The following is a 22,381-nucleotide window of genomic DNA, read 5'->3' on the forward strand; positions in this document are numbered from 1 at the left end:
AATGGGAGAGGGAGGAACTCAAATGTGGCTCCACAGTTTCATGCTTTTGGATATGGTAACACCAAGGACAGAAAAGCGCAGGTCAGGAGAAAAAGGTTTGGTGGAACCATGAGTCCAATTTAGAAATGCTGTGTTAGAGGAGCCAGCAAGTCATCCACTGAAAAGCATCCAGCAGGGAGTTAGGAATATTGAAAAGAGATCAGGGCTTAGGAGATGATAGTCACAGTTAAGAGTAGTAGAGATGGGACTCTAGTGGCTGAAAGGGTAAGAAGTGACGTCAGGGCCTAATGCAGCACCCTGGCAGGAAAGTGAAAAAACCATCAGTAAGAGTCAGCGAAAAAAGGTAGAGCCATTGAAAAAAGATAGGGGAAACAAGGGCACTATATTGGAACAAGAAAGCACAGAAGCAGGGAGGGTTTTCTAATGGTCTGGAAATGAGGGTCTGACCAGTAGAGAGGCAAGAGCAGGACTAGAAGGGGAAATGAGGTGAGATACCCTATGTAGGATCATTGCCAAGGTTTGGTGATTAAGAATGTGGAAAGAAAAAAGGAGTCAGGGATGGATGACTCTAGTTTTGTAGTTTGTTTGACTCTGTCAGTGATGGTGTCACTGACAAAAATAGGAAACACTGAAGAGGGAGGGGTTTAAGAGGGAAGATGCTTTAGAAGCAGGCAGTTTGAGGTGTCTGTGAAACCCCAAGCAGAGATATTCAGCAGAGGACTGGACATGTAGGACTGAAACTGAGGATTTGGAGCAATGCAGAAATGGAGATTTGGGAATCATTGGCCTTTGGGTGTATTGAACCTCTCAACGTGACTAAGATTTCTGAAAGAGACAAGATGGAAAAGCACAGGCCAAGGACTAGGGACAGGCTGTCATTTAGGGTATAAGTTGCCCAAATAAGGATGAATTTCTCAAGAGCAAGGAAGAGCCCTGTGCCTTAGTTTTACTCTTCCTGCCTCTGTGCTGCTAAGTTCACGGAAGATGCTTACCAAAGATTTGCACAGTGACATTGATTATAAAATGGTAGTCCTTTTATCCCTGCTTCATAGCTTTAGAATACACAGGTTCCTACTGTACAGTGGAGTTACGTCCTTTCCATCTCTTACTGCTGTTTCATGCTGTCTGGGTTTGTTATACTGTTATATTAAAGTCTAGGGTGCTATTGATGTTTGTTCCATTGACTCTCTGATCTGATATGTTTTAGGCAAGGTAAAGAACCCTGAATGGAGCAGAAATGAAATTCCACATAGTTGTGGTGAGGTTTGTAGAAAGAAACGTCCTGGCCAGGACTGCCCACATTCCTGTAACCTGTAAGTTGGAATGCTAGACCCCTGTTACTCCTGGTGAACACACTTTGCTTGTGTCTCTGAGTACACATACCTGGTTAGCATGTAAAAGGACGGGTAAGAGGCAGTATGGTATCATTTCCTGAGCACCTACTCTGTGCCAGACACTCTGCAAAAGTTAACTCATTGAATCCTTACAACAGTCCAGTGATGTATAGATACATAGCATCTCCATTTTACAGATGAGGCTCAGAAAGGCCAAGCATCTTGGCCAGGGTCATGCTGCTAGGACATGGTGGAGTTGGGATTTCTAAAGCTAGTGAGTGTTCCTTTCTCTATCTTACACTGCTGGCTTCTAAGTTAGAAAAAATATCCTCTTCCCAGGTCCAAGAGATTGTATGGGATGAACTTTTGTCTGAGGAAAGCAATTTTTTAGGGTTCTATTAGGCAGTGTTTTTAGGGTGTGAATCCCTTTCTTATAAAAAGTAGCTAGCTTTAGGCTGTATCCAGTCAGCTTCTAAATAATAAGGGAAATGCACAATAATAAACACTTGATCAGTTAAAAATAACAAATTTCTACAGGCTTTGACCTCAGGCAAAGGTTTAATTCTTGGACTCAAGTAACTTAACAGTTATGTGACCTTGAAAAGTTACTTAACTTCTCTAAGCCTGAGTTTCTGCATCTGTAAAATATGAGTAACAGTACTTATCTCAGAGTTCTATGAATATTAATTAATGTACCCAAGAAGCTTGGTACAGAGCCTGGCACATGGTAAGTGGTCAAAAGGTGGTAACTCTTGCTCTTATAACCCAAATTGAAGAGTTAAAAAGACATCATACTGTTATCTTACTGCTTCTACTGCATGGAGCAGAAGTAATGTTGGAGCAGGGATAGATGTTGGACCAGAGGCTTGTGATGAGGATGTGGGGCTGGTGCTGGGGAATTGTCTTGGAGGGAAGCTGTTCAGAATGGGCTAAACAGCGTGGCCTGCCATCTACTGGGCAGTCATTCCCTCCCCTTCCTTTGATTGTTGCCATAGGTCCTTCCTCAGAACACAGGGTCTCATCTGTTTAGACTGTTCCTTCCCTAAATTGTCATTTTAAATAAATTCAGCAGTAAGAAATTAACCCTCTGCATGAACTGTCTTTCTGACAGAAGCCTTCAGCAGAAATGGTCCCCTGTCTTGATTATACAGGAGAACATCGACAGTGATGCAGATCACATGGGCCACACCATGTCTGAAGAGAAAGGAGGCCCTAAAACTTGCTCCTTTGTGGCTCTGGAAATACTACTTTTGGGAACTGTCCTTTTACTCCTGTCAGGATTCTAGAGTGCTAAATCTCATTCCCTGGCTACACCTTCCTTTTAGAAAAAGACCTTTGAATTTTTCTCACACTTATCAGGACCCAGAAGCCACAGTTAGCCCATTTGTCTTTCTATTTTGGGTTATTTTCATAGATTAAAGAATTCTCTAGGACAGTTGTTCTCACATTAAAATCATTTAGGGAGCATTTTAAAATACCACTTCCCAATGTCTACCTCAGAACAATTTAATCATAATCTCTAGGGATGGGTCTGAGGATCTATAGTTTTAAAAGCTTTTCATATGATTATAATATATAGGAAGTGTTGCAAACCACTGCTCCAGAGGTTACAAAAACCATGGATTGAGTCCAGACCTTATTTGAAATAACCTGGAGTCATCCACACCTGACCAGCAATATATCTATCAGTGTGCAGCCATGAAAATAGTTTCACCTGAAAGTGTTGAGGCATATCATATGAAATATAACTTTTGAATGATTATCCTAATCTTTAAAGAAACATGCTTAAATCTATGTCTCATATGGGTCCTATTCATCAAAGTGGGTCTCTTTAGATGATTAGGCACTTGTTTCTGGATTGTTTTGTGTTTAAAGCTTGTTCAAAAATGATCAGAGCTGGTTTAGGAGTCACATGAAAAACCTAGCCAGACTGCTTTATAGACATACCTGTTTTTTTAATACTTGATTAATTAACTTGGCTCTGATTGGCATGTAATTTCCAAGGATTGTGATTCGCCATCACTTTAGAATACACCCTCCCCCACAAGCAAAGAAAAAGGTTTCATGGAAGTTACCAAAATGTTTTAAGTAGTGGTACTACGGAACCCGTATGTAATTTACCAAGGTATCTCCTTTGAAGAGGGTAATATTTATTTGAACGTATAAATTACTTTCTGTAACATTTTTCTTTGGTCTCTTTATATCATAGCTCCCATAAAATGCATTCTATGTAGAAGTCTATTCTAACCTGTTACATACTGTTAAGCCCAGTTCTTTCCATGAGTCCCTTTCCCCTTTGTTCTCTCTGTTGTACTTACTAGCATGCCTCCTCTCCTGTCAACATTCTTCTCATTGTTCCCATTGTTGGCCCATCACCTGGTTATTACTTTACTAGCTGATGAGAAAATGTCTGTAATTCTCATGGACCTAGCAGATTTGCTCTCTGTTACTTTGCTCAGGTTATGATCTTTTAAAGGACTCTATTGGCCATCCTGCCATTCATCTGAGTGGCAAGCTATTTTTATCCTTGCACAGGACCATATTTGGAAATATTATCTTTGATTGTCAGACTCATTTTGACTTGGGCATTATTTTTCTCATTAAATATTCTAAGATGATAATGCCATCAATTATTTCTATAGTATCTTTGTTTAAATAGTTTAATCACTTCAGACAAAAAACATTTCATAGTAGATTTATTTGTTGCCACATTCACAATAGGATTTTTGGGGCAGCTTTGTTCAGGTTTGGTTATGTGGGTATGATTTATTCATTGAGGCCTTTCTTTTTTAGTCTCTGCCATCCTGGACCTTGCCCACCCTGCCCTGCATTTATGACTAAAACATGTGAATGTGGACGGACCAGGTAAAGTCAGAATGCACTCTAAAGAAGACTTCAGTTTCCAAATTGATAATTTATGTATGAATTTCTAAAATAAAAATAAGTAGATATAAATAAATGATAGGCTTAAGTAGTAAGTAGTACTTTTCTGTTAATATTACTATTTATGTGCTGCCCCAATCCTATTTTGCAATCTTACAAGTGATTAAGAAGTTACACACACACACACACACAGTGAGATTACCTATTTCAGGTGAAATGCCAAGATGACGGCTTTTTTCTTAACCTCTCTAGTGGGTGAAAGAATCCGGTATTGAACCCAGGCCTGTTAAAGTTCAGGAGGCAGGAACCATTTACCTGTGCCTAGCACAGTATCTGGCATCAAGAAGGTTTTAATGAATCGTTGAATGAAAGAAAGAATAAGTGAGCCCAGAACCCACCTTCTTTTCATTATAACATAAATTTATCTCCGGCATTATCATTTCAAGGATTACTGATGCTTATGGAGTGCCTCTGAGGACAGTAAGACCCTAAAATGATTTCGGAACAATAAAACAAAATGGGATTGTGCAGATTTCCAGTGAATCACTTTAGTTTGTTTTTGTTGGACTTAATGAGAGTAGCAGGTTGGCCTGAGAGTCACATGCAAGGTCTCTGGGTGAGAAAGACCAGGTCAGATCTGGACTCTGCCACTAACTAGTTGTTGACTCAGGGCAAGTTGTTAGGTCCCACTGAGCCTCAGTTTTCTTATAAAGTAGAAATAATAGCGTCTGCCTCAAGAGCTTGATGTTAGCCATGATGCTGAACACTGGATACTGATCGTCTACATATTAACAGTGTTATATCTATGTCTATAACAGTGACTTCTTAAAACAAAATACAGCAAAAGTAGGGATAGAATAAAACTCTTCTTTTAGGAGATTAGACTCCAAGCTCTAAACCATTACCCTGGAAAGAGAACTGAAGGCAATTGTCTAGAAGCACCGGCCTCATATTCTTCTGTAGCCAGTAAGTCAGCAAAATCAAGATGCTTATTAAAATAAAGCTTAAATGATTTCCCCGTCCTGAATCACAGTCACATACACAGTGTTCTTAAATATTGTAACTGCATAAAATGCCAGGTTCCAGGAGAATGCTGCTGTGCTCTCAGTCTGAGTATGTATGTTATAAATATACCCCCCTAAACTTCCCATCTCCATCTGATATCGTGGGACCTCCAGGCTCTTTCCCCTTCTGCATGGTACTCCATGGGAACTCAGAGAAGTTACATATAATAAATACTTAGCAATAGCCTTCAGTCCCTTACTGGTCAGAATATAGGGGAGAGAGAAAGGCAGAATAGGGAATAAGGCCATAAAAGGAGGAAAAAGATGAGAGTGGAGAAATGGAGAGTAATTGTGGAAAAAAAGGATTGGAGGAGGGAAACAGAAAAAATGGGGGAAACGGGGCAAAGAGAAAGGTTTAGCAGGCTTTAGAGGGTTTTGTTTCCAGTGTTAGTTTAGCTGTCCAACAGGAACATAATGTCCAAATTAGACTAATGCTATCTTTACATCTGTTGTCTTTACAGGCACACAGTTCGCTGTGGTCAGGCTGTTTCAGTCCATTGTTCTAACCCATGTGAGAATGTTTTGAATTGTGGTCAGCACCACTGTACTGAGCTGTGCCATGGAGGTCAGTGCCAGCCTTGCCGGATCATATTGAACCAGGGTAAGTGGTGGGCACACCAGTTAGTAATATTTGTGTACTTCCCTGGAACCTTGTTGATTGTCTTGATGACATGGATTGGTCTCAGAACTATAGTCACGAAACCTCTATTAAGCTCTGGTACCTTGGGTAGTAAGAACGGGAGACATTAATGCTTAGATGGTTTTCATTATTTTAGTCATACCAGTATAGGTCATTGTCCTATAGAATTTGGAGAGTAGATTTTAAAATGCTATTTAAAAGTAACTGCTTGGGAAATAAAAAAAAGACTTAAAAGTTACAGTAATCATGACAGTATAGTTGTTGGCGTAAAGATAGACTGCTACATCTATAGAACAGAATAGAGTCCAGAAATAGACCCATAGATACAGGCAGTTGATTTTCTACCATGATGTTAAGTTAATTCAATGGGTAAAAGTCTTTTACAAATGTTGCTAGAACCCATGAATGTGTATAGAAAAAAGAAATGAACCTCAACCCCTATCTGCCCTTTACACAAAAACTAATTCAACATGGATCATGGACTTAAATATAAAACTCAGAAACATAAAGCATCCAGCAGAAACTGTAAGAGAGTATTTCCATAACTTTGGGGTTAGGCAAAGATATTTTTGAATAGAAAAACAAAAATACTAACCATAAAAGAAAAAAATTGATAAATTGACCTATATCAAAGTTAAATGTTTCTGTTCATCAAAAGATACCATTAAGAAAATGAATAAATAAATCACAAATTTAGTCCAATAAGTCAACAAAAAAAGATGAACAACTCAAACAATGAGCAAAAGACTTAAGCAGATATTTCATAATAGGAAACATATAAATGGTCAATAAACACATGAAAATGCATAATGCCTTTATAGGGAAATGTAAATTAAAATCACAATAGAGTAATATAGTATACCCACTTCAGAAAACAGTCTAGCAGTTCCTTAAAAGGTTAAACATAGAATTACCATATGACCCAGCAATTCCATTCCTAGGCATATACCCAAAGGAGGTAAAACTATATATCCATACAAAACTTGTAAATGGATGCTCATGATAGCACTGTTCATCATAGTCAACATATGGAAACAGTCCAGATGTTTATCAACTGATGAATGGATAAACAAAATGATATGTCTATACAGTGGAATGTTATTTGGCCATGAAAGGAATAAAATACTGATACATGCTGCAAAGTGGATGAACCTCCAAAATATTATGTTTAGTGAAAGAAATGAGTAACAAAGAACCATATATTGTATGACTCCTCTGTGTTTATGACTACCCCTGATCTGTAGGGATTCTGGGCTGTAATGTATTGGTGCCCTTTAGAGTTTTATTTTATTAAATTTTATGTTGATGTGATGCTGTTGATCTGTGTTGGGACTTGAAATAAGAAACAGCCTTATGAAATGTTTTGTGGTATGTACTATAAGGATATTATGTAAGGAACTGTGCTATATATTATTCAATGCTCTCTTTATGGATCCTCTTGAGAAAATTCCTGTCTGGGCTTAGTTCCAAGAATAGTTGTTTTTACTCAAAGACTATTGATGTCTTTTTACCTTAGGAACCCTATATAACTTGACTTACTATGCCTTTATAATATTCACATAAAATGTCTTTATACTATACATTTTTCAGCTATGATTCAGTCTATATTCCTACTGTTATTTTTCTTTTCACACTTTTAAATTTATATTCTCTTATCATATTTCACATATCCTTACATCCACCTTGAGTCTATTTTGAGATATGGCAGTAGTTAAGTATATACTTGCAATTTGGTCTTAGCAGTATAGGCTGTAGGGTGGAAGAGTCCCTTTGATAAGGACTTTTTTAGCTCTTGATTCATATTGGGCTTTTACTCAGCTAAAACACCCAAATCTTTTTTATACAAATTTGTAATGACCCTAGTCTCTTCCTTTCTGTTTTTGTATATTGATTTTTCAAACCTGGTTGAAGACTTTTTGTTTGTCCATATTAAATATCAAAGTGTTTTGGCCATGAGTATAGTTTATCTTCTTGAATTGTAGTTCTCCTAGGATCCTTTCAGCCTTATCTAGAGGTTTAATAAGCATTCCTTCCGGGTCTTCATTCATATGTTGATAAAAATGCTGAGCAGGTTAAAGCTGGCAAAAGGGACCTTCATCCAGATCATCTGTGGTCCAAACAGCTTTGACTCCACCTGACTCCACCTAACTCTTCCATCACCAGCTTATATTTGTCTCTTGTGCTTAAGCATAGCAGAACTTTTTAGTATTGTACTCAGATTTTTTTCCTGATTTATCATGGACTCCATTTTATTTTTATTGTTACAATTTTCTGATCCTTGATTCTTTTTTTTTTGCAACTGTGCCTATGAAAAAAAATCTCTGTTCTGTTGAGCAGATCAGAGCAAAAGCGAAGAAAGCCTGCTTGCAGAAGCTCCCAGTTAACTAGGGTTTGTTTACCAATTCCTTGATTCCACAAATATTGGTTACATTTCCTGCATCTGTATGAATTTATTGAATGAATTGAGTTTTAGAACAGGGATGAAATTGCAGATGTACTTACTGGAAGATAGATTGTGTAATTAAGAAATCAAGAGTCTTGGTTATGTCTTCATTGATTTAAGCCGTTCTCCTTTCCCATGTCTGTGTGAAAGTTTTTGGTTGGTTCAAAACAATATTTTATTTTATTAGCATTTCTGATATTTTGTTAGAAACATTCTGTTTTATTTCTTACTAAATATGTGATTTTAAGATTTGATGTTTTTTTATAATGTTACATTTGTTCTGATTTTGGTTTTCTCTGCAAGTAGATATCAAAGCTGTACCGAGAAAGAAGGAAAGCATCATTAGATCTGTAGAATTTCAATTTAGTTTCTGTTTTTTCAGTCTGCATTTATTATGTTGGACCAGGCATATGTACATACTTATTTTAATGAGATTAATTTTCATTATAAACTAAAAATGTTAAGTGGTTCTCAGAAAAATTACATGTTGATGAAAATTAATCCTTATCAGACTTCATTCCATATTAATATGTGAGAAACATAATTCCTTAAACATAACGTGCATTTATTGCTGACCTCAAGAAATAAAGGAACCGATTATTTCTTGAACCCACAGGAAAGTCTATAGATGTTAGACTGGATTCTCTGTCTAGCAAATAAAAGTCTCAAGTTATTTGAATCTTTATTCAGTATGAATATTCAAAAACAATTACTTCAAATTCAACAGTAAAAATTATTAAGGACTTTATATTGTGCCAATTTTTGGATTTCCTTTTAGCAGTAGAGACTTTTTCGAAGCATTTTATGTTGAACCCCAAAATATGAAGTATTAAATCTGTGGTCCTTGTGTTGAAGTGAGGATGAGAGGATCCAGTCATCAGCTCCTCCACAACTATCACTAGCTTCACTTCCATCCCCTGTAACATCTCCAGAGGACCCTAGGGAGCCTCACAATTCGTGGTTTTCAACCATGGCCTAATGGACCAGATAGTAGTCTCTTAATTTAGAGAATAACTTTACTTCAATGCAGTTTTTGGATGTGCTGCAGAGGCACCATGGGATACTGAGAGTCAGCCAGGGCCTTTTTTATTTCTTCTCATGATAAACCACTTGAGTAGGTCTTAGAGCTGCTACATCAGCCACATTTATTTTTTTCATCTGGCCTGATCAACACTAATGAATAGCATTCTGTGTTTTTTTCTTATAGATTGTTTGAAATGTTTTAAGAATCTTTAGAGGCTACTAATCTTTCATTTTTGAAATTGTGTCCCCAAGTATGCTACTGTGGCAGCTCCTCCCGCGATGTGTTATGTGGAACAGACACAGGAAAGTCTGATGGATTTGGGGGCTTTGGCTGTTTAAAGATATGTGGCAAGTAAGGTTTTATGTTTTTCTCAGTTAGAATAGAGCTGTATTTTATGCAACAATTATGTAATAGTCTGTTCTTTTTCATAACAGGGACTTAAAATGTGGAAACCATACGTGTTCTCAAGTGTGCCACCCTCAGCCCTGCCAGCCATGCCCACGGCTCCCCCAGCTGGTGCGCTGTTGCCCTTGTGGCCAAACTCCCCTCAGCCAGTTGCTAGAACTTGGAAGTAGTGGTCGGAAAACATGCATGGATCCTGTCCCTACATGTGGAAAAGTGTGCGGCAAGCCTCTGCCTTGTGGTTCCTTAGGTAACTAGTTGGCATAAAGTTGCCTTTAAAAATATGTAAATGTCAGTGTTTGGCAGCAGTGACTACTTAAGCAAAATAGTATTAAGTTCAAGTTACAGTAGCAGAACTTTTTCTAAATATTAATGCTCAAATTAGTATGGGCACTTTTTTCCTTCTCAAAATATACTTGGGAAAACTCATATTTACACAAGAGATCTCTTTCTGATTCAGGCATTTTATTGCTAACTTAGGACAATTGTGGTGTGAAACTATTCCGTGGGATGTATGATTTCTCTTAGTAGCCTATACTAGTATGAATGCCATGTATCGTTTTACTAATCCTGGGTTCAGCAAGTGTTTAAAAGCATTTTCATGTAATAGGAACATGTTAAAATCACTAAAATAGGAATTAAAATTCTAAGTACAATAAAACTTCAGCTATTTCGACCACTTAAGAAATGTCATTCTCTATAGCTAAGTTTCCCATCTAGTTGAGGATAACACCTCCTGAGCATCATTTTGGATGGACATTTTTCTAAAATTTATGTTCTCCTCTTCTTTAAAACAGAGGTTACTGAAGATAATTTCTTTCCCCTCATTGATCCAGCGTCATCATTTTTCCGAACCTCAGTTGTGTATTATGCTGAATGCAGTGATGCCCTCAGGGACTGCTGAGGCTTCTCAGGCAAATTCCTCCTACCAACGTGTAGTTTGCATTGTTTTATCTACTTGTTAAAGCCTTTTGTTTATTTTCTTGTCAGTGCTTTTAGTATGCCTACATGCCTACTTTTAGTGACTTTTCCTTTCTTCTGACTTGTGGCTTCTGATTACTTGGATATAGAATCCAGATAAAGTTTGTTGGAATTGGTTATAAGTAACAGTTTCTAACAGACTTTCTGAGGGAGTCCTTGGGGAAGTACATGTATAGTTCTACAATGACTTGGCAACTTCTCTCCTGAGTGAGTGTTCAAAGGCTTTGTGTTTACAAAATGAGAGTGGGCAGTTGAGTCTGTATAAAAGAGGTGTTCCTATAACTGGTAAAGCTAGAATCTTTAGGTTTGGTTTCCATTTTTATTGAAAACTATTTTTACATTTCTTCCAAGTAACAGCTGGAACCAGTAGGAGCACTCTACCTAATTCTGTTTTTCAATTGGACTTTAAAATTACGTATAGAAGAGAAATGGTCCCTCCTCATATTTTGATACATGTTCCAGCTGTATTAGGAACATCAGTTTTTTATTGGTTCTCTGTGCTTACTGTGAAAATGTATCTTCAGACAATGTGTACCTGTTGTGAAGCGGAGATTAAATGACTTCAAAATCAAGAAGGATATCTTCCCATTTCAGAGAGCACATGGATCAGTTTTGTAAGAATTTCATATATAATGACCATAAATCCTACACTGAGGCCAAGATAATCTTGTTGGCAGTGAGAAAGAGGAAATATGAAGTGTTTAATGCACAGGGACTTGAGCAGGAGAAGGATAGTAGCTGTCAGTATGAACAGATCTGGGGGTGGGACAAGACAAGGTCAAGGAATTCAAGGGTAACTACTGCACTTCAGCAGATTTTTATTTAGGGAAAACCTCAAAGGAACTAGGCTGAGTTGGATTGAGAAGCTCAAAGACAAGCTCTGGCCAGTGGTAACAGTGGCTCTCAAGTTTATTCAAACCTGGCTTATCTACAGAAAGATTATTTAGGTCTTCTAGTATCTCACCCAGTAGGAACTTTCCATCTTAAACATATAAATGTAATATAAGAGACAAGGTTGAGTTCTACTTCCAAGATGGTAGCATGAGGAACTATGTGTACCCACTCCCCAGCAAAACACGCAAAGCTGGGGAAACTGTAAAAAAGCAACTACTTAAAATCTCTAGAAATTGTCCTGTGGCTGTATATCAAATGAAGAAATATTTATTGAAGAAAATCTACAAAAACTCAGTAAGAATAGAAAGAAAAACTATGATTTGAGTCATGACCCACTCCCCACCGCCCCCAGCTCAGCTTAATAAAAGGTCGACTCAGTACCCAAGAAGGTGGGGCTTCCTCTAACCCGCAGCTCCCAATGAAGGGAGGAACTATACCTCATTGGGAGGAGCAGAATACCAGCACTTTTATCCCCTCCAACTGCAAGTTGAAGAGGCCAAATCTGTTCAGCATAGCTAAGAGGTTGGAGGCTCCCTTCCTCCACACAGCACCACCCATAGGTCGGAGGCTCAAACCCAGTCACAATAGGTGGGAAGACTGGTCCCCCACCTACCCTCACTGCAGCTCATCTGTAGAGCAGAGATTCCACACTGGGGAAAGTAAGCCGAGAAAACCAGAGGCTGCTGTGCTACCCAGTACCCAGGGTTAAGTGGCTGAGCTTTTTCCCAGCGGGAGAGGAGGTCCATAAGAAAACAGAGCTCCAATGTACTCCTAAAAGAAACTGACTAATTTGAAACAGACTGTGGGAAAGTTCAGGTCCAAGGACCCACTAGAAAACATTAGTTCCTTTTAATTATGAACAGCAAGCTAAACTACAGGCCAGCTAGCTCACCAGAGAGAACCAGGGAAAGAAGTAGCTAAGCGGAGCCTTCCTGGGGACAAAACAAACCTCACAGACTTACCTAAAAAAAATTCATTGAATCAGACTGCTTAGCAATTTATGCCTCAGGGCATTTTTGAAAACAATAGACCAGTGAGCCAGCAATTAGTGGAGCCTCTGTGCTGACTGTAATAACAGAAGAGGCAGACAGCTTAACAGAGATCAGGGGTGGAGACAAAGAGAGCCCCTGCTAAAACCATTGTCATCCCAGGGTGACTGTAGCCCCCAAAGACTTGCCATTCAAAAGTGACACCAATGGCTGTATACCGAGGGGAAATAAACATCTGTAAAATAGCCTAGCCAAGCCACAAAACAAATAAGCAAACAACAACAAAAAAGCAAAGCTATAGAGAGAGGAAACAGTATTCAGAGTTGCTGTAGACTCTTACCAAATATGTCTATTTTCCACCAAAAACTACTAAATATACATACACACAAAACACTTAAAACCTCACAAGCACCAAGAACTTTCTGTTTCCTGTTGTTGCTGGGCAGCTGCTTCTGGGGAGGTCTCCCTGCTCACTAGGTGAAACCTCAGCCTGGATCAGGGAGGGTTCTTAACTCTGGATGAGAAAGAATTCTCGAACAGGCTGGTCAGGTAAGGAAGGAAATCATTAAAGTGAGAGTAGTAGGGAATGAAAGCTGCCTTGCAGGCAACAGAGAGAAAGGAAGAACAGGGGGAAAGGGAAGCTCATTGCACTTCTGCTCAGCATAGGGCCAACTCGTAAAGCCTGGGTCACCTGGCTTCCAGTGTCTGCTTGAATCTGCACTGTGTGGGAACTAAGTCGCTACCACCCCAGGATATGGGGAAGCCAAAGAGCACTGGATGGAGTGAGATTATGTTCTGAGAACTTCCCAAAAAGAATGGAGATTTTCAAGCAGGCTGTTAAAGCACATGATCATACAGCTGTAGTCTCATCCAGGTCACCTAGGCAACTGGGACTTGCAAGCCCAAATCAGAAACCTCAGTAGCCCCTCCCTACTTGTTCAAAGTAGGACAGAGATTGTAAAGACTTGTGCCTAAGGAAAGTAACAAAGACACTTACCACTGGAAGACTGCAGAGATAGAACACAATAGTTGAGCAGTAAGAAGACTTTATTTAAGGCAAAAAATACACACTCAAAAAAAGGGGAGTGCAGGCAGCCTCAGGAGGCACACTTAAGGTTTTAGAGTTTGGAGTTTTATAGGGCCTTTTGGGCAGGGGTCAACATAAGGCATGATGTATACAAGTGATTCATAATTCCTTTGAAGGTTTGTCTTAAGAATAGGGTTATTTAGGTGACTGTGTTGGTCTAGATCTCAGCATTCTTTATCCACATAGGTTCATTTGCACTTGAGAGGTCTGTCTCCTGTCCTGGTTACAAAGTTACTTATTGATTAAGGGACTGGAAGAGGAAGAACAGCATATAGATAAAACTAAAGAATAAGCTGGGCCTTTTTTGCAAGCTAAGTAGATTCTACAATGGCATGACCCTTGTCCCATTTCCCTGCCTTACCTCATATTTCTGTTTTCTATGAGAGTGATCGATGTCAGATTTAACAAAGATTTCAAGGTAGCCATTATAAATATGTTTAAAGAACTAAAGAGTTTTTAAAAAGATAAAAGAAGGTATAAAGACAGTGTCTCATCAAATAGAGGATATCAATAGACAGAAATTATAAAAGAGAACCAAATGAAAAATCTGGAATTGAAAAGTCCAATAAGGAAAAAGAAAAATTCATTAAAGGGGCTCAACAGATTTAAGCTGGCAGTAGAAAGAATCAATGTATGTGAAGATAGAGTGAGAGAGATTATTTCATCCAAAGAACAGAGAAAATAGAAAACAGAGAAATGATCAGCACCTCATAGATATGTGGAACCCCATTAAGCACACAAACATATATGTAATGGAAATACATACAGGAGAGGAGAAAGGAGCAGAAAAATATTTGATGATATAATGGCTAAAAACTTTCCAAATTTGTTGAAAAACATTAATCTACATATGCAAGAAGTTCATCAAATTCCAATAGGATTAACTCATAGAGATCCACAACTAGACGCAAAGTAAAAGTTAAAAGCCAGACAAGGGAGAAAATTTTGAAAGCAGTAAGAGAAAAATGACTCATCACATACAAAAAGCACCCCTGTAAGATTAACAGCAAACTTCTTATCAGAAACAATGGACAACACTGCATCACAACCAGAAGGCAGTGGGATGACCTATTCAAAGTGCTGAAAGAAAAAACTGCCAATGAAGATTCTTATACCCAGCAAAACAATCTTTCAAAAATGAAGATTAAAAACAATTTGTTGCTAGCAGATCTACTTTAAAATAAAAACTAAAGGAAGTTATTCAGGGTGAAAGCAAGTGAACCCAGAAGTAAATTCAAATTCACACAAAAAATCAGAGTAAAAACAATTGCGTAATTATAAAAGGCAGTATAAATGCATATTCTTTTCTCAACTTATTTAAAGAGCAATTACATAAAATTATATGTATATAATTGTGCTGTTAGGCCTATAACAGATAGAAATATATCTGACAATAAGAGCACAAAGAAGGTGGGTGGGATCAGTTTTACTGGAGTAGGGAAATAATACCAGGTGGTAACTCAGATCCACAGGAAAAAATGAAGAAAAACAAATGGTAAATGAGAAGAAAAATATAATGAACTATAAGCATATGCTTGTTCTCCTTTCTTTCTTTTCTTAGCTTCTTTAATAGGCATAACATATAAAGTAATAATTATAACTATTGTTGAGTTTATAACATATAGATGTAAAATGTATGCCAATAATAGCACAAAAGAGGAGAAGAGGGAATAAAGCTACCCAGGAGTAAAGCTTCTATCTCTTACTGGTATAGGTTAGTATAAATCTGAAGTTGATTCTGATAATATATATGATAATCCCTGGAACAACCATTAAGAAAATAACAAAAAATATAGTGAAAAATACCATTAAAGGAAAAGACTGTTACATTAGAAAATACTTAATGCAAAACATATCAATAATGGAGGATTAGATTAACAAAAAGGACATAAGATACAGAGAAAACAAAGTAAAACGGCAGGTATAAATCCATGTCAGTAATATTAATGTGACTGAATTAAACAATTAAAATGCAGAAGTTGTGAAACCAAATTTTTAAAAAATACAGGATCTCTAGATATATGTTATTTCAGCAAACAGACTTTAGAGTCAAAGTAAAAGGATGAAAAAAATATATCATGTGAACAGCAGCCATAAGACACTATGGCTGATCCCAGACTATGGCTGTTCACAGAGCTTTAAGTCATTGAGATTATAGATCATGGTTTCTGATTATTTATGATCTTCAGATGATAACTCAAAGTCAAGAGTACTTAGTAAAGTCCTCCATGGCTACAGTTTTAAGGAGACCCAAGTCTAACCTGGAGACATGGGTCTTAAATAAAGAGTCAGAATATCTCTTCCTTGACTTAGGCAAAGCATTGTGCACTCCAGAACATATTCCAGTGACAACTGCTGGGCCCTGTCCTTGCCAGAAAAGGCCCAGCCTGCCAGATGAAGGGAATGGGGTGGATACTAATATGGCTAGTGAATTTGGGAGTCTGAAAATGAGGAGTTGTGATTTTCATTCCCAACTCTTTTCATTTTTATTAAAGATTTCATTCATACCTGTGAAAAGCTCTGCCATGAAGGAGACTGTGGACCATGCTCTCGCACATCAGTTATTTCCTGCAGATGCTCTTTCAAAACAAAGGTAAATCCTAAACAGTGCTAGAGTTGTTGCCAGTAGTGCCTTTTAAATTGGTAATTATGGGAGAAGAATCAAAATAACCTCAGTTTTACTCTTGTTATGCTGTATATGATTCATTAAATCCAGCTAATGTATTCTGACATCTACTATGGGGCCAGTTGTACACTAAGCATTGGTGGGGATTCAGCCCTCAGGGATCAGAGGGCAGTAATGGGGATAAAGCAAATATACAAATAGCTCTACCAAGAACAAGTGTGATAATGCCAGATACCAGAAGAGAATAACAGCACTGTTAACTAACTAAGAAATTAGAGGGAACACAGTCTACAAGATAACCCTCATATCTGACACCCACTGCAAGAGTTTAGACAACTGCTGAATTAGAGTAATCCACATGACCACTCTCAAGGCTTGATAATTCACTAGAAGGACTCACAGAACTCATTGAAAGCTGTGATTATACTCATGGTTACAGGTTAGTACAGGCAAAGGATACAGATTAAAATCAGCCAAAGGAAAACACACAGGGCAGAATCCAGGAAAGTACCAAATACAAAGTTCCAGTTGTCCTCTCTCCATGGAGTTGGAACAGCAATGTATAATGGCGTCAGTGTATGAGTATGCATGGAGTATTGCCAACTAGGGAAGCTCATCTGAGCCTGGGTGTTTAGTTTTTATTGGATAGTTTCTATCGTGCGGGTATGGTTGACTGCCCGTGTAGCTATTCTCAGTCTCCAGTATCTCCAGAGATCTGATACTGTGTGACCCAAAGCCTCCACCCTAAATTGCTTCATTAGTCTTTGTGGTATGGCCAGCCTGTACCCTTAGTCATGTTAGACTATCTAGTGACCTGAGGCCCTAGACAAACAATGACATTCTTATCAGGCATAATTTTCCAAGGGCTTAGAGATTATCTCCCAGATGCCAATGGCAAAGGACAGAACTCTTCTTTTGGTAAGGATTAATTTTTCACCATTGTCAATTTCTAGGTAGTTTTGATTGGACTTAGTGTTATAAAAGGGGCATCTTACCATTTTAGCATTAGTGCCCATTTTTATCTGTTACCAGAAGAGGCAATAGCCTTCTTGTGTTAGTCTTTGGGTAATTCAACAAGTGGAACGTACTGAGTGTTGATCTGTCCTGCTCTCTGACCTGCTTCTGGTCATTTCAATGCTTATCAGCACCTGTCCTAGCAGAGCACAGGCTGGGGTGGAGACAGAATTCTGAGCACGTGGTTGTTTGTTAAATACAGGTGTGGTTAGCAGCCAACTTGCAAATTATTTTGAGGTTGTAGTCCATAAATTGGGAGATAGCTTAATAGATAAGCTTCAGAACAAAGGGGAAAAAATACAGAAGTAGTACAAAATACACATGACAAAATTGTGTGAACATGTGTGGGTTTTTGTGTGTGTGTGTGTGAAATAATTATACATGGAGCAGTAGTTATTTTGAATATCAGGTACAGGACCAATTTATCAATACCAGCTTGAAGACTGATATACTGTGATTTAGTAATCACAAACTTAGTAATGCCCAGAGGTGCTCTTTGTACTAAGAATTACAAGCAGGGTTGGGATGCATGAGCTGGAAATGACTACTCTCAGTTTACTTCTTTCTCCCCAGCAATTTCTTTCTGTAACTCTGTACTTTTTTGCTTCTCATTCACCCTCTGTTTTTGCTCCCTCTTATAGTGGACCCCATGGCAGTGAGTGTATTCTTGAAAAGCTGTATATAAATTGAATTTCTCCAAATAAAAGTCTTATTCTAAAATTGGTGGAGGAGCTTACTATCAGTATGAATTCAGACCCTTGACAAAGTGAGAAATATCTTTGAAACTGATGATCATCACCTCATTGTTTAGCCAGATTTTCTCATGAGGTGTTTTTTGTAATGGAATGGGCTTTTCCGTGGAAGTCAATGTTCTAGATAAATAAAACTTATTTTTTAAAGCTCCAAAGGTTATATTCTTTTATTCACTTTAGTGGGAGTCAGAAATGTATGCTGTATCTTACTACCTTTTAACAAAGAATACTGTATTTAAGTTTTTATTGGTCATTTGTATTTATTGTGGGGATTAATGGGAGCTCTGCTTTTCACTGTGGTTGTAGATACCACTCCAGCCTGTAATTTCTTCTGTACAGTGCAGTGTATGCCTTAACTGGAGCACTCACTCAAGCAATTTCATGAGTCACCTTTGCTTTACATCTCTTGAGAGCTGTGGGGAACTTTTTCATATCATCCAGTGCAGCCAATTCTTTAACTTATCTAAAACATATTTCTAGCCAAGAAGCTTTAATTTGTAGACCTTTTCACTTCTGTTATCAACTCTAGTAGCTGGTCATTTGCACTAAGAAGGAATGTTTTTATCATTTGCTAGTTTCTGAATAAATAACTTCAAAGTCAAATTAACATGTAGATGCTGGGCAGCCAGCTAGGCTCACTGTCCTCCAAGGCATTAATTTGCTGCCTATGTAGCAGTCTCTCCCCACATGTTGTTCAGAATCATACCTCAGCAAAATGACATGTGACCTTTGGGGTCATTCACACATAATTGAAAGCCCAGTAATAAAACTTTGAAATGTCAAAGGACTACTGTATGCCACTGCTTCCCAGCAGTGTTGTCAGGGGTGCTCTTGAGTTATGTAGAGCTGTTTGCTCTGCATTAAGTGGAACCCAACTGTTACATATTTTCATTTCTTACATCTTCTTTTTATGGCTTTTTCTGTTTATCCTTGCCAGGAAGTTATTTCTCTTTCCTTTATGTGCCTTTAACAGTCCCTCTTTCCATGCAGATTTTGTGAGAATTTGGAGGCCAGACCACAAAGACTGTTAGAAATATATTTGCATGATAAGTCAGTAAACCTGGAGCTCTGTTGTGAGTAAAACATATTAACATAGGTCTGGTCCAACCTACCAGGCAGGCGAAATTGGTGAATAAGTAACTGCCAGAGAAGTACAGGGTATTTGGGATATGCCTGTTACATTTAGCATTACACTGTAGTGGTGTTCATTTATTCTTGAACTAGTTATTGTTTCTTTCTCTTTTTCCATAGGAGCTTCCATGTACCAGTCTCAAAAGTGAAGGTATGACTGGGAAAGGGCATGAAGGGACTGGGACTTCCTGGGGTGAAAGTTATGTTCTATATCTTAAACTAAGGGTTTGGGTTATATATTTGTCAAAATTCAGCAGAGGTACACTTAATATTTGTGCATTTCAGTGTATGTAATCTTTACCTCAAAACAAAAATAAAAATAAATTCTAGTTAATGAAATGTTGAAAATTTAGGGGAAGTGTATTCTTGTCTGTAGCTTACTTTGAAATGCATCAGAAAATAACAAATGGATGGGTGGATAGAAGAATAGATAGATTCTTCTATTAGTTACTTGTTCATATCTAAGTAGTGGGCATAAACCCAATACTGTGAAGTTGTTTCAACTTTTTTATATGTTTGAAAATTTCTATAATAAAATGATGGGGGAAAGTGAAGGTAAATTATATTTAATGAAGCAAACTTTTTACACACTGACTATGATGCTTGATCCCCTCAAGGCTTGGTAAGATTGGATACCTGGAAAAGGGACTCAGCCTTCCTAACCTTGTCCTTGATTCCAATGTCCCATGCTGTTAGGATTCTTTTTTTTTTTTTCTGCTAACCATCACACAGTCTTTTGTTTAAGCCACCTTGAAACCTTTTTGAAAAGGGGATAGAAATAAAATGTGTACAAAAAAAAACGAATTCAGACCCTTGACAAAGTGAGAAATATCTTTGACACTGATGAAACAGAAGAAAACTGTATTGGTTAGGATACCTGGCTGCAGGTATAAGAAAACTGACTTAAGCAATAAGGGGTTTTCCTGTCTCATGTAATAGTAAGTCTGGAGGCAGAAGTTCAAGGTTGGTTAATTCCAAGTGCAGGGATTCCTGGACTCCAGTTCAACTTCTCTGTTACTTTCTTGGTTTTCTCCTCAGTGGGTGTAAGGTAGCTGCAGCAATTTCACAGATCAAGTCCTTACCCAGCAACATCTAAAGGAAAGAGATTCTTAAGCTTTTAAGGAGATTCTTAAGCTTCTTTTCCTTCTTAAGAGTGAGGAAAACAGTCCTGAAAGGCCCTCAATATACTTCATATCACATGCTTCTGCCTAAACCCAACAGTAGCAAGGGAATGTAATTACCATGACAGGCTAGACTGGAACTTAGAAGCACACAGGTGCCCAGTTTCTGAACAAAATTAAGGATTTGTTAGCCTGAAGAAGGTGGGAAGGGGCAGTTTTGGAGGTAGCCAAAAATATCTGCCTCAAAGCCATATCCAGAGGAGGGGGCTCAAGATGGTGGCATGAGTAGGGCGGTGGAAATCCCCCAAAACTATATATATTTTTGAAAATATAACAATACAATTATTCCTAAAAGAGAGACCAGAAGATACAGTACAGCAGCCAGGCTACATCTACATCTGCGAGAACTTGGCATCTCACAAAAAGGGTAAGATACAAAGACATGACCCGGCGGGACCTGAGCACTACCCCCACCCCAGCTCACCGGCGGGAGGAAAAGAATCAGAGTGGGGAGGGAGTGGAAGCATAGAACTACTAAGTAACCAGCCCTAGTAATCTGCACTGAGAGCACAGACATACATTGCATGGTGTACTGGATATTAGAGAAACAGAAAAGTAAAATCAGAGATGGAGACTACAAGCGGGACCCCACAGGCAGCACCCCTGGGACAAAAGAAAAGCGGGCACTTTTTAAAAGTCTTAAAAGGACAAGGGCTCAGTGGCTGGACAAAATCGTCCTAGCACACTCAGCACAGCAGACTGGGAATCTTGAGGAACTTCAGGCTCCCTAACTCCCTGGAGGGTAAAGCAGCCCTGAAGCCCCTCACGGCAATAAGCAGCCTGCCATTCATTCCCCCTGGTCAGCGCTGCAAGCAAACAGGCTGACCCACCACAGCTGCAGAGCAGCCAGAGAACAGCCCCGCCCACAGCAACCACATATCCTCCTCCTAGCGCACAGATAACCAGGACAGACAGAGGAACGAGAGCAAGGTCCAGAAGGCACAAAGGGGTGCCATTCTCACAGGAGAAAACACCTGGCATGACTGCCACCCCCCACATTGCACTAGGCTATCCCGAGGGCCGCTCCGCCCACAGCATCTCAGGAGATTATCCCAGAGACTGCACACAGTGTGTGGGTAACCAAAACAGGCAGCAGAGAAGAGCAAGGCAACCAACAAGCAGGAAGGGACTTTGTTCTCCCAGCTGACACATGCACCACCTGCCTGTGACCACTTATATAGCCATGAAAACACAGAAGAATCTGGTCCAGTCAAAAATCACTCAGACAACCCCAGAGAGAGGGCCTGGTGAGATAGATATAACCAATCTTCCTGAAAAAGAATTCAAAATAAAACTCATAACAATGCTGATGGACCTGCAGAGAAATATGCAAGAGCTAAGGGATGAAGTCTGGAGGGAGATAACACAAATGAAACAATTGATAGAAGGTCTTAAGAGCAGAATGGATGAGGTGAAAGGGACTGTTAATGGAATAGAAATCAGAGAACAGGAATACAGAGAACCTGAGGCAGAGAGAGACAAAAGGATCTCTAGAAATGAAAGAATATTACGAGAATCGTATGACCAATCCAAACGGAACAATATTCGTATTATAGGGGTACCAGAAGAAGAGAGAGAAAAAGGGATACACAGTGTCATTGAAGAAATAATTGCTGAAAACTTCCCCAAGCTGGGGGAGGAAATAGTCTCTCAGACCATGGAAGCCCACAGATCTCCCAATACAAGGGACCAAAGAAGGACAACACCAAAACATATAATAATTAAAATGGCAAAGATCAAAGATAAGGACAGAGTCTTGAAAGCAGCCAGAGAGAGAAAAAAGATCACCTAAAAAGGAAAACCCATCATGCTATCATCAGACTTGTCAACAGAAACCTTACAGGCCAGAAGAGAATGGCATGATATATTTAATGCAATGAAACAGAAGGGCCTTGAACCAAGAATACTATATCCACGATTATCATTTAAATTTGAA

The 22,381-nt window shown here is 38.7% G+C and overlaps 1 protein-coding gene and 1 long non-coding RNA gene across 3 annotated transcripts in view; one reads left to right on the plus strand and one right to left on the minus strand.

The window, feature by feature from the left end:
• NFX1 (nuclear transcription factor, X-box binding 1) overlaps positions 1-22,381 on the plus strand; it is a 75,045-nt gene that overhangs the window by 16,983 nt on the left and 35,681 nt on the right. For both annotated transcript variants that reach the window (XM_036898142.2, XM_036898143.2), the window contains exons 5-11: positions 1,208-1,313; positions 4,128-4,199; positions 5,743-5,882; positions 9,640-9,739; positions 9,823-10,040; positions 16,237-16,334; positions 19,385-19,415. In XM_036898142.2, the coding sequence (XP_036754037.2) occupies positions 1,208-1,313; positions 4,128-4,199; positions 5,743-5,882; positions 9,640-9,739; positions 9,823-10,040; positions 16,237-16,334; positions 19,385-19,415 (765 nt within the window). The remainder of the gene's footprint in view (positions 1-1,207; positions 1,314-4,127; positions 4,200-5,742; positions 5,883-9,639; positions 9,740-9,822; positions 10,041-16,236; positions 16,335-19,384; positions 19,416-22,381) is intronic.
• On the minus strand, positions 6,101-9,631 carry LOC130683006 (uncharacterized). Its single transcript, XR_008996547.1, has 2 exons — positions 9,109-9,631; positions 6,101-9,076 (listed from the first exon to the last, which is right to left on the minus strand). It is a non-coding gene; the product is annotated as an uncharacterized LOC130683006 (long non-coding RNA).

This window comes from Manis pentadactyla, chromosome 3 (assembly GCF_030020395.1).
Source record: "Manis pentadactyla isolate mManPen7 chromosome 3, mManPen7.hap1, whole genome shotgun sequence".
Classification (NCBI taxonomy): domain Eukaryota; kingdom Metazoa; phylum Chordata; class Mammalia; order Pholidota; family Manidae; genus Manis; species Manis pentadactyla.